General features: G+C 41.0%; 1 protein-coding gene across 1 annotated transcript in view; it reads right to left on the bottom strand.

Annotated features, from left to right (window-relative positions):
• Positions 1 to 12,947, bottom strand: part of SPATA17 (spermatogenesis associated 17) — a 153,334-nt gene that overhangs the window by 61,521 nt on the left and 78,866 nt on the right. The window contains exon 7 of the mRNA XM_019549483.1: positions 389 to 592. Coding sequence (XP_019405028.1) covers positions 389 to 592 — 204 coding nt within the window. The remainder of the gene's footprint in view (positions 1 to 388; positions 593 to 12,947) is intronic.

Below are 12,947 nucleotides of genomic sequence, written 5' to 3'. Positions count from 1 at the left end.
GTTTTTAACACAATCTAATTTTCCCCTAATCTCCCTAAATGTACACAGTCTAAATGTTTCATTTTCAGTTGGTTACCTTTTGTATCATCTCTGATTTTTTTATATTATATTTATATATTATAATTGTATAATAATTGTTAAATCTGTAACTGGAGATTTTGCATGTAATAAGTGTAATATCTTCTTGGAATTTTAAAATCTTCCTATTTTTTCAAATGCAGCATAGTGTAGCTGCATCTCCTTAACTTTAATAAAATATTTTCTTTCTTTCTTCAAAATCAAAACATATTTCTCTGAAAGAGAACATGTCCTGAATGGCTGGACCAATATTATCAATAACAAGAATGTTATCAACAGAGTTAGTCAGAGAATTATTGATGCACATTACCTGAGGTTTTTGTCTGGCAATGGGTGGAAGAGGCTGCACCATAGGGAAGGTCCAGGAACTTGTACAAGTTGGAAAATCAGAAGTCTCTTTAGTAAGATTTTCTTTTATTTGCTGGTGTCTGTGGCTCAAGGGCTTTGCTTTCTGCAACCGTAGTTCCATGGGATCAGGTGATGGTCTGAATGGTGAGTTAAAAACACCTGGAATCTAAAGAGGAAATACATTTTCTTGAGTTCCAATAATTTAAAACTTGTCTTTTTTATTCAGTAAATAAACACAGTAAAATAGCTATATGACAAATGTTTCAGAAGAAATGTTTCCATGGGACTACAGACATTGTAGAAAAGCCTGTATCCCTGTGTGACCTTGAAGTCTTACTTAAGAAAGCCTGATGTAGGACTTATATGGTACCTAAACCTTCTGCTGGCTTTCCGCACTGCAGGACTGAACCCACTGAATGTTAAACCCAGCTCTCCTTCCAGTCATATCCAATCACGTCAACTTCCACAGCAAGTAGCCAGACATAAAGATGTTAAATATATATGAGCAAATCTATCCCCAACTTAAAACAAATATTCTTAAACTTGCCTTGTAATATAAAGTATTAAAATGTGTAATACAGTAGAATAATAGTTTTTAAATTTATCTGTGGACACCTTATGTCCCCTTAAATCTCTGCTCTACCATGCTAGCTAAGCCACATTTTGGCCTCAGGAGAGTAGGAACTGGCAGTATTCTTGCAACTATAAGTGAATGATTGTGCTGGAAAGAACTCACTTAAAGCTTATCTTACTTTCCTTGCAATACTTTCATGTTAACTTTATACAGGCCTTCAAATGTGAATATTTGTAAAAAACGAATAGTTAAGTTAAATATTCACTGGAAGCAGAATTCAAAATTGTGCACTAAGTTGGGAGTTTCATAACTCACACTAGAAATTCTATTTAGGGTATAAAAGCAATATGAAATTATTTATGTATCTAAACAATGAAGCACAGATTTCAAACTGAGAACTGACAATATCCACTAGTCATAACTTGTGAATATCAAAATACATTCCCATATCGTTTTAAATAATGAAAAACCTGAGAATGTTATAATTGGTATACAAACAATTCACAAATAGAAAAAGTTAATTTATTTAAACTTTATTAAGTGTTAATTATTCACTCTACCTTAATAACTTATTGATTTGTTGAACATGAGAATCACTATACCTATAATACAAAACTACTGCCTCTATGATTAGATAAATTACATCTGCTTAAAGTACATATGCCAGAAAATAACCTACATACTGTTGTAGATTTCTATAGGTGATAAATGTAAAAACAATGTATTTATAGCATGTGTGGCCTTTTCTAACCACATTTGTACAGGTAAAATATTTGTAATTTTGATTTTGGCATATTCTTAATTGTTAAGAACTATTGCATAAAAGATGCAGGGGAATATATCAGTTGGGAAAATCAGTGGTGCAATGAAGAGAAGTTTATAATCCTGCATTTTTCCTCTGGAATGGTATTTCATCTTCCTGAGAAAATTAAGTTGAATATCAAGCTCCTCATAAAGTGTTAACCTCTTAGGGTTGGGCAGATGATGTGTGTGTGAATAACCCACTGGGAAATACTAATTCTTGGCGTCAAAAAGTTAAATAAAGGATTTAGGAAACTCACTGTTTATTAGACATAGATATTCACAGATCATAGTTTATTAAAAATGTTGCTGTTAAATTCTGTGAGCCAGATTCTCCAGCTCCGAGTTGCCCCATTTTAATGGTCTATCAGATGAGAGCTCCACTGTTGGTAAAAAAACAAAGAAAGAATTCTTTCAGTCTCTCTCTCCATTCCTCTGGGCCTGCAGGAGAGGAATGGCAAAATAAGACATCTGGACCAAAGAAATGGGGGGCTTGGCGAAGACACCATAGCACTACCTTGGTTATATTTTCAACAGGTGGTCTGAAATGGGGGTTGCACCAGGGTCAGAAAAATGTATGATCTGTGTTCTGTGCCAGGGGTGCTCAACCTACAGCCCACCGGCCAAATGTAGCTCATGGAGCCTTGGCTCATGGGGCTCCCCATGAATTGGGAAATTTAGCAGCAGGCATAAATATAGCTATTAATGCTGCCACTATCCCTCCTGCCAAATTCCCAAACCCCAAGCCCAGTCAGAAACAGTTTACACTCCCTTCCCCTCATCGGGCTAGGCCTTGCCCTCTTTGCCACCATGGAGCCAGACTGGGGCTAGGCCATGCCCCCTTTTCCCCTGCAGAGCTGGGTCAAGCCCTCTTCCCGCAAGGACCAGATTGAGGCTGAACCACACCCCCTCCCCCCAATGGGGCTGAGCCATGCCACCTTCCCCCTCCCACCCCCACAGGGCTGGGTGAATCCCCCTACCCCCCTTGCAGGCCCAGGCTAGGGCCGGGTTGCCTTCCCTTCCCTGCTCTGCATGGCTGGATGGGGCCCTGGGCATGGGATTTGAATCACAGATGGGATCAGGCCCAAGGTTGGACTGGGCACTGCCCAGCTGGCCTGCTGGGTAAAAGGTTGAGAACCACTGTTCTATGTAGTTCAGCTACACTTTATTATCTGACTCTATATTTGAATCCTGGCTGAAGTTGCATTACTACCTCACAATGTTTAATTTAATTCTATGATTACTCTTACATATCAGCCTGTTTGAAACATTAGTATCATTCCAGATTGTATTGATTTGTAAACACCTAGGAGATGTCTCTGCAGCTCAGAGCAGATCAAAGTACATATCACAGGGTCATGCTCAAACTTCCTTGGGACAACCTAAGTACAGTTTTGGAGGGAGTCAGGGGTGCTCAAATCTGTACTACTTAGGGTTGTTCCTGAGTTGTTTATTCTGTCAAATTGCTAGTCCCTGCCTGAGCAGGAATGAGTAAGCATATTTTGTCAGAGCCCATCTTAGAGTCAGGAGGGAGACTATGTAGATATCCCCTAAGTGATCTCTGCAGGTGCTAGTCTGAAACACTCCTACCCCCTGTGCCTCTTTCTTGCCCTTGGTGCATCTCCATTGATGGGGTAAGGACTATCTTCCTTTAGACGCATCAGTAGCATGTCTAGAATAGTAAGTTCCAGATCTTTGGTGCTTTTAGACATTGTGATATAAATAAAGAAGAGCAATAAAAATAAGGCATTGTTCATGAACAGGGATGTTTTTTGGAACTGAGAACTCCAACTATAACTATTTGAAATATCCCACATTTAAAACTGTGGGCACTTTTACATGTACTCCAATGCATTCTGATTAGAATGAGGTGAAGCTGACTTGATTAATCAGTGTTCTAATCAGAAGGCATCAGTGCATTGCAGCTTCTTGTGTATGCAGGGTCCCTGTGTTTCAAAACTGTGGCAGGATGCTATAACTAAAACATATAAAAAATACATAAGATGCTGTGGGCATTTTAATTAGAGTGGCTCCCGAGAACTGCTCTAATTAAAACACCCACCCCTACCATAAAGCACATGTATAGGTCACTTATGTTTGTAAATTAGATGGAAAAATGCAAATGGCCTCATGAGCAAATCCCTTTCTGAAAAACATTTTTTTATTCATCTAGACTAGAGGCTATAGTCTGAAGGGCTGTTCTTCAAATATTTCCCACTTTATAGTGGCAGGAAAGTATATTTTAATGTATTTCAGGTTGTGATTGCTTGTAATCAATTCTTACAAAGTTCCAGTTAATTCAGAAAAATGCAAATAGTAGCCTTGATTCTGAAAAAGAATTTGTAGTCCTACTGAAGTAGAACTCTACATGGAGATAAGGATCTGTGCAGTTGAATCCTTCTGCGAGGGCTCCATCAAAGTCATAGTAATTAATATTAAATTTTTTCAAGAAATTTTTATTAATTGAGTTAAAGTATAATTTTATGTGTCTCGGTGTTCAGTTAGAAAGAAATGAGCCCAAACTCTGCAGTTCAAATCTAGATTCAGATTTGAAATCATGTGTTTCCCTTCCCCCTAAGTTTCTGCCAGCAATTGGTTTGAAAACCCTTGATTCAGGTCCTTCAAGGAAACAGCCTGAGCTTGTTTGGTACACTTATGTGCTCCAGATCATGCCCATCTTTACCAATCTTAAAACACCTCTGTAAATCAAAGCCTTATGCCTGCAACTCCTTACACATATGCTTATTGCTAAACACTTAATTGGGGTCCTTCAGGAAGATGGCAGCCTGCAGAAGCATAAGAGCCTTTGACATTGAATATCTTTTCATACCTTCAAGAATTCAGATATAATATACTAGAATTATTACCTAAGTCTCTTTGTTTTTCTTACCTCCAAATACCATTCTTTCAACTACAAAACTGTCATAGGTAAAACTATATTCCTAAATCACTGGTAGAAAACTAGCCATTTTAAGAAATTATCTTGTATCTTGATTGAAATATATATATATTTTATTAGTGGAAGTAGTTTCTCTAAGTAGGATATATTCCCTGAGCAAATATTACTGTAGGTTGCAAAATCACATCTAGTCTGTGGGGACCATGACACATTTTTCAGTATCCATGTTCTTCACAACTGAGAAGGGCCTCTGTCAAAGCTGGCTTTCTGGGACTTCATTTTCAGGATCAATTTTCTGAAGTGACAAACACTATGGGGAAATCTGTGCTAACTGTTAAAAAAGCTACAACTGAGTTATTTGCAGTACTGTCATGCTTACTTCCAACTCAATAAGACCAAAGAAATCTCAAGAGAGGGCTCTGCTAATAGTTTCTTACTGACCTCCTTGCGTCAGGCCCTTCTGCTGAATGGTGGCCCAGTGGTGAATATGGCAAATGAGGTGTGAAAACACAGATTTTTTTTAAGGCTATGACTCTGACTCATCGGGGGGAAAAAGGAGAAACGAGTTATACAACACACACACACACACACACACACACACACACACAGAGGGATATATTTTTCCCCTAGAATTCTCCACATCAGACCCTCCATCATGGAAAACCAAGCATGAACTAGAATATTAATTGTGTCAGGTCAAGCATACTGGCAAATGTACCATTTGTTACCCAGTCATCCTTAGCATTACATTAATATTTTGAATCATTTTGCATTTCTAACAATCTATCATTTAGCGTTCTTCCAATCATTTTTATCTTCATATTTATGTATGGTACACGGAAACATAAATCAGAAATGTTAGAATACAAAAATACATTCATTAGATTAATGAAATTATTAGAAAACATTTCTTTTTTTCCCCTATCCAGTATCATTTCTTATCACTGATCCTAAGTTGATCCTAAGCATCTAGGAGTGTGTTCATATTTTTGTTTCAATTATTATTTATCATTTCCAGTTCAAAAGGATTTACTAGGTGACTTCCAGAATAAAGATCTCTGCATCTAAGAGATTGCATGCAAAATTTCACAATGTAAGAAGGGAATAGGGAAAATATGGCAAAGACAAGAAGGCTTATATTTAGCTAATGGGGCAGTTGCGTGTAAAGGCTTAGTGCATAAGATAACGTAGTAACTTTATGATATATCATAATTTTAAGAAACTATAACCTGGTCAGTATAACTGATGAACTGTAAATATGCATAAACACATGAAAATTATTTTTTTGAGATAAAATGTATCCACGAAGTCTTTAGAAAACATACATTGTCTCCATATATTTTAATCAAGTTGCAATTGAAGGAATGTTCTGTGTTAAATATTTTCCTACCTGAATTCTGTTCAGTTAAAAGAGTACCTTATATATTACCATCATAAATTGTAAATGCTTCTTTTAACAATCATTTATTTTAAAAATCTCTGAGGTAGTATATCTGGCTGATTGATTACTGAGATAAGAAGAGAAAATAAAGTTCTACTTTTCTCATGGCTCTTTTTACCAGAAGAAAGATGTCTCTTTCCCCATTATTAATGTAACAATACATAGTGTGTTTTGAGGAAACAGGAGAGCATCTAAGCAAAAAAAAATGGGTTTTGACTTGAAAATACTTTTGAGTTCCTTTATAATTTGTATAAAACTAAGCAAGCTGAGAAAAGAGCGAACAGATCTTTAAAAGCCATAAAAGTAAAAGCATGAAGGAGAGCTGTGAATGAAATATTTGCTGGAGATGGGATTGCTGAATCAACACTGACCAGTGCACTTCATCATAATTATCAGGACATACTACTGCCAGGGGATTTATAAAAATCCCACTCAGCAAATAATTGCCCTGCTGTTAGGAGATAGTCAGAGTGTTAACACACTGTCACAGTCCAGCGTTTAGTAAGATATTCAACATTCAATTACTCTTGCTGAGAACTAAAAGGAAACATGATCATTTCTCAGCTACTGCAGTTATGCTTCCACATGAATTCCAGTGAACAATCTTGTTAATCCCTAGATATAGTTTCTCTAGGAGGTAGAAGAGATACTTTAAAACATTACTGATTCAAAAGCAAAAACTTTGCTTAAATGATGCCATGATGTGTAAAAAAAATTTTTAAATGTCTAGATTACTAATTTGCAACAGGCTACAGAGATATTGCATACAAAATTAAAATAAACTAAAAGGTTAATGTGCTTAATATAAACATTCATTTGAAAACAAAAATCAATAAGATCACTCTGTAGATAAAGGGTCAGCAATATAATAAAATAGATCTGTGATCTCAAACATAAGCCATCAAAGAGATTGCATCTATTTTAAAAGATCTCTTGTACTCACAAGTAAGAATAATCCATGCAGTGTTATGACTACAAAAATACATTCTTAAATTAAGCATGGAGAAATGCAGTGCAAACTTATTTAAATATTTAAAACAATGCTACAATCTGGTCCAGATTCCCTAATTTAGGATCCAATTCTGCAACAGTGCCAATGGCTATTTTCACTTCTTTATACTGCTGTAAAAACATTGAGGTCAGTGAGGTTGTACCAGTGGCCAAATGAATCCAGTTAATATACTGGGCCAAACCTCCAATTCTCATGTAAAAGTTGCATTAAGAGTTTTGCTAGAATAAGGACTAGAAGGTTCAGCTTATAGTAGACAGTGGCTGTGTCTACATGAGACACTGACTGTATAGTCATTTAAAAATTTTATAAACAAGTACTAAATGACTTTGTAGTAACCAGAGTTACTGCGCAGTAGCACTGCCAAATGGCTTGTTCATGATGCTGAATGTACAGTAGCCCAAGACTATTGTGCAGTAGCATTGCATCATGCTTCCTGCTGTGAGATGCTACTGTGCAGTAGTCAGGGGCTACTGCACAGTCCATATCTCATGTAGATGCAGCAAGTATATCAGGTATATTTGTGATATGACATTTATTCAGACATTGCAGGAATCTTAAATGAATGATGAATACTGTATATGCTCACAAGTGTGATTACCTTTCCTCCAGTTAATATATATTCTGTTGAAACAGAAAAAGAAACATTCATTATTGTTATTTTGGCTTCAAAGTGCAAAGTGTAGCTCAATCCTTTTAATCTGTGAAATGCCTACTTGATAGCATGATACTACCATGTTCCAAATGACAGACAGGCATGTTTATATGTGCTCAGGGCCACAGTTTTACTGAAGTGCATGGACAGGAAGTTAGAAAATATTTTAGGCTGACAGTCTTACTGTAGATCATGAAGTTAATCATAAATCCTGCACTACCACTGGGGTCCCGTTGTAGCCAACAATATCTCAGAGGAAAATTTAGTCCCTCCATGTAACTAACTGCTGCAGGGTATTTAGGGCACAAAATGGGAATAAACTCCTCTGATGGCTTAATAAACCAATGGAATAAACAGTCATTCCACCCAACACACCAAAGCTGATTCTCTTGCTTTGAGAGAGAAGGGCATCCCACTGATGCTTTCATTTTTCATTAATCCTGTAGCTGACTGAGTCTTTATTCTGCCAAATGTAATTCTAGCATAGGTTCTTCAAATATGGCCAGATCTTGGTGAATAACACTGATGTGTGGGTGAAAGTATGGGAAAAAATATTCTTGTTCTAAAGATACAAAGCTAGGACTCAGGAGAATGTTCTAAGTTCACTCACAGACTTCTTGTTTAGCCTTAGAACATTTTTTAGATACATAAAAATATACAGTGATGGGCAGGTGCCTATAAAATAGCAAAGTTTTCAAAAACAGGGAATAACCAACACTTCCACTGATTCTAGTAAGATCTGTCAGTTCTCCATATGTTTTTATTTATTTAGATAATTAAGGAGTTAAGATTTTAATTTTTATTACAAATACATTATAGGAATTCATTTTTGGAAATCCTGTTCTTATTCTTCCTGTGCCTCAGTTTCTGTAAAATAACCGTAACAGTACTCTGCTACCAGACCCTTGACCATTATTCATATGCAAAGTATTTAAATTATAACTCATCTCTTGTCATTCTAATAATACCAAAAATAGCTATCGTAAGAGCTGTCATAAGAAAAAATAAGCATGTGGGTTGGCCACTCTCCTTCTTTCATGGATTGGAAAAAAAAATCTCTCTAAATATCCCATGATGGCATATTGGATGAGCTATGGACTATATTAAATAAATGCATCAGAGGACAAAAGTTCATTTTGGCAGATTTGAAGAATTGTGTGGTATTTTGTCATGACCTAAAATTTCATTTTTTCAAGAACATAGAGATGTGATTAAGCAAATGGGTGTTCCATTGACCTTCCTTATGTTTTTATATCTGTCTGTAGCTTGTATTTTCTTTTCACTCCAATAACATGTTTGATTAATTTCATAATTCACTTCAGTAAACCAGCAAGACTGGACAATGCAAACAAACTGGAAAGGGACAGTGTGATTAGCAGTCATCTTAGCTCTTACAATGGGACCAATATACTAAGGTTTTCATTAAATGAATATAGTTGTGTGCACGAGAGAAAAAAGAGAGGCAACAGAGCAGTCCTAAGAAAAAAAAGGAAGAGGATAAAGCAGCAAACAGAGGAAAATACTGAAAGGTGGCTGCAGGCTTCAGTGACAGATGGAATAAGGACAAGGGAAAGTGAAGGGTGAAAAATGATAAAGGAGGGAAGCAGATGAGAGAAGATATGAGGGGACACAGCTGCACAGAACATGCCTATTCTGGGACTGATAGCACCTGCCAAAATAGCAATTCCTACTACATACCAAATGAAAGAATCTAGCACTTCGCAAACTTAACATACTTTATCTGAAAGAACACTATCATAACTGCTGAAAAATGTAAGGTAATTCACCTTCATGCCCCTTTCTATGCTATCTCTACTTTCCCTTTTCATACCCGTTGCTCCTTCTTAAATATATTTATTCTGCGGTGTAGTTTTAAAAACTCTCAAGATATTAAATACACAACTGAATTTTAGCCAAATGTATCCTTTTAAATTGCATTGACTTAAGTGGAATTGTACCACGAAAAAACATAGTTCTATGTATGAGAGCTGTTTCGTTTATATCAATATAAACAGAATTCACAGATTTTGCTGTCTTTGGTGTTTGCATAACATCAAGCAGCAAACACAACTTTCAATATATTACACTTTCTTCAGATCTCTGTACCTGCTTCTTGCCAGTATAAGTGACAGTAATACACTGATGTGGTCATGTCTTCTTTAGAGATCTCTAGGGTATGCACATTTGATAGATTGGGCAACTTGTCCCTTAAGCTCTACCATTAATCCTACCCACAGGAAAGAAAAAAGTGGTTCATCATTTGGAAAGATTGTACAATTCTGATGAACAAAAACACAATATAAGCAGAAGGATGAATTAAGAACTATTTAAGTAGTAGCATTTTTAATAGGAGATTTTAGATATAAAGTTCTTAATATGCCATAAGAGAGAGTGCTTCCTAGGAGTGATGTATTCAGTGGGTGCATCTACACAAGACACATTATTGTGCAGTAAGTGTACTTATCTATATGTACTTGCACTTACTGCACAATACAAACCTTTAATCCCACTTAAATTTGCTACCTGCAAATGCAAGTAGCAAATTTAAGTGGGATTAGTTACTGCACAGTAATGCATGTGTAGACATGACCCGAGAGCAAATATGTTCCCGGGTCTGCCCAGCCACTAGGGGGCTGGCCAGAGGCTAGCCCCAGGGCTCTGGGCTAGGAGCCTCTCCTGCCTCAGGGCTGGGCTACCTCTATGGCAGACTCTACCTGCAGGCTTTAAAAGCCTGCAGACATTTTGAGCTGTGGGGCACACTCAACAGGGAGCCTGAGGGCAGTCCAGGCCCTGTGTGTCCCTCTGGGCAGCCCACAGGCCATGTCATCAGGGGAGGGACCCTCAGGTGCCCAGCGGCCCATTCTGCCCAGGTCATCAGCTGCAGTTTCCACCAGGAGCTTGGGAAGCCCTGGCTACCACCTACCTCACCAGCTCTGCAGCCCCAGGGCCAGCCATGAGTCACAGGCAAGAGCAGCACCAGCTCCTCCCCAGGGGGGTGGGGTTGCCATAAGGCATCTGCACACCATGCTGGCTTACCACAGTCCCTGGGCACCTATGCATGCCTGACCCCTGATCTGAGGCCAGGCAGCACAAACTGTCACAAAAAGCTTCTATCTCATGGCTCTGCAGGTCCTGCAGCTGGATACGGGGGAGAGGCCATGCTTGGCAGTAAGCATGTGGCCTCAGGATCACCAGTGCCCACAGCTGAAGCACTGCAGATGCACTGACTTCATCAGAAGCACACAATGGACCACACCGATCTCCTCCAGTGGCTGGTGGTGGTCTCAGAAGAGTGTGCGGAGGATGCATAGCTCTGATGGGTGAAGGCTATCACCTGGGAAGATGCATGGGACTGGCATGGGGAGAAGTGGCACCAGGTAGACTGAGAGTTCTGGGCCGAGCTCCTGACCCTGGAGCACGAGTGGCTCCAGGTGCTGCAGGAGCAGAATGCCATCCTGAGCTGGGCAGCACAGGCCATGGACAATGACTGACAAGTGCTGGACACCATTCTGGCCCTGGTGGTCACATCTGTGTTGCCCACCACCTGGCTACTAATCCTAGCCCCACATGCCCCCTGGCAGCTGCTCGCCACCCAAAAGAAGGCCCCTGCCTGGGTCTGGGAGGAGGTCCTGTGGCTTTCAGCCACCAGAAGTCCTTGTCCCAGCCCCCACACCAGGCCCGCCACCACCCAGCCCCCTCAACTGGGCCCAGGCCCACCACTCATCCTAACTCCAGGTGGGCACAGAGCCAGAGCTGCCAGCAGCAGAGCCAGGACTGCACAGCAGCCCTGCTAGCGATGGACAGTGCCTGGCAGAGGATAAAAACTTATTCTTCTGACACACGTCTGCAGTGAGCATGGTGCTGGAGATGGGTGGGCATGGGGGGGTCCGTGGGCATTGGAACAGGAGGGCTAGAGAGGGGAGTGCAGGAAGAGGTGGTTAGCTGTAGCCTCCTACACCCAGTGCCCTGGCCTCTGCTGGTGGGTGCATAGCTGTCATGGTGCCTAGGTAGTGTGGGGCCCATTGCTGTCACTGCTGCTGCAGGTGGTGCTCCCGCCACCAGGTGTCCCCTGCCCACCACACCTTCTCTGCCTAGGCCTCACAGAGCAGCTCCCCCTGAGCCTAACAGATGTTATGTATCACCCAGGCTGCTATGATGACCCAGGGGAGGTTCTCTTCGGTGACCTTGAGACAGGTGGTGAGGAAGTGCCAGCAGCCCTTGAGGCTGCCAAAGGTGCACTCCACTAGGCCATGGATGCGGCCCAGGCACCAGTTAAGGTGGGCCTGGCAGGGGTCCGGTTGGCAGCTGTAGGGCCAGATTAGGCATGGCAAGAGCAGGCAGGCAGTGTCCCTGATGAGCAGGGGTGGGACCACAACAATGTCCAGCTACAGGTTTGGGGTTCCTGGTGCAAAGTGCCTCCCTCCATGAGTCCTGCCAAGCCAGAGCTGCAAGACACATGGGCATTGTTGGCGCTGCCCACCCAGCCAGCACTCATCTGGGTGAATGTGCCATGGTGGTCCATGGTGACCTGCAAGACAATGGAGTGAAATCTCCTGCGGCTGTAATAGGGGCAGTCTCTGTGGGGTGGCCAGGTGACCACGATGTGGGTTCCATCTGGGACTCTGGTACACTGGGGGGAATCCCAGTGCATGGAACCACGCCACCACTGCCAGGGGGTCGTGGATGCAGAGCACAGTGTGTGCCACCATGTTCTTGAGGGTCCTGCACACCTCCAGGATGGCCTCCCTGGCGGTGGCCTTGCCCATGCCAAACAGGTGTCCAATGTGCCAGAGACTGGCAGGTGTGGCCAGCTTCAGTAAAGTGAGGGCCAGACAAGTGCCTGTGGGGAGGACCAGGTGCATGCTGGTGTCCTACTACTGTAGGTGGGGACAGAAGTGCTGGAGGGAGACTCAGAAGGTGGCCTGGTTCATGTGGAAGCCATCCAGCCACTGCTCGTCATTCCATGTGTGCTGGACAATGGCACACATGGCAGAGGAAATATCAGACTGCCAGACCAAACAGCACCCACAACTACAGCCCAGCCCAGACCAACGAGCGAAGCAATCAAACAGGTAAGAGAGAGGGGCCAGGGTAACGTTGGGACTAGGGGGTCAGTATACACATCCACAGGAGGCCTCAAAT

The sequence above is a fragment of the Crocodylus porosus genome, unplaced genomic scaffold (genome assembly GCF_001723895.1).
Source record: "Crocodylus porosus isolate Cpor-Errol unplaced genomic scaffold, CroPor_comp1, whole genome shotgun sequence".
NCBI lineage: Eukaryota > Metazoa > Chordata > Crocodylia > Crocodylidae > Crocodylus > Crocodylus porosus.
This window is presented reverse-complemented; position numbering and strand designations above follow the sequence as displayed.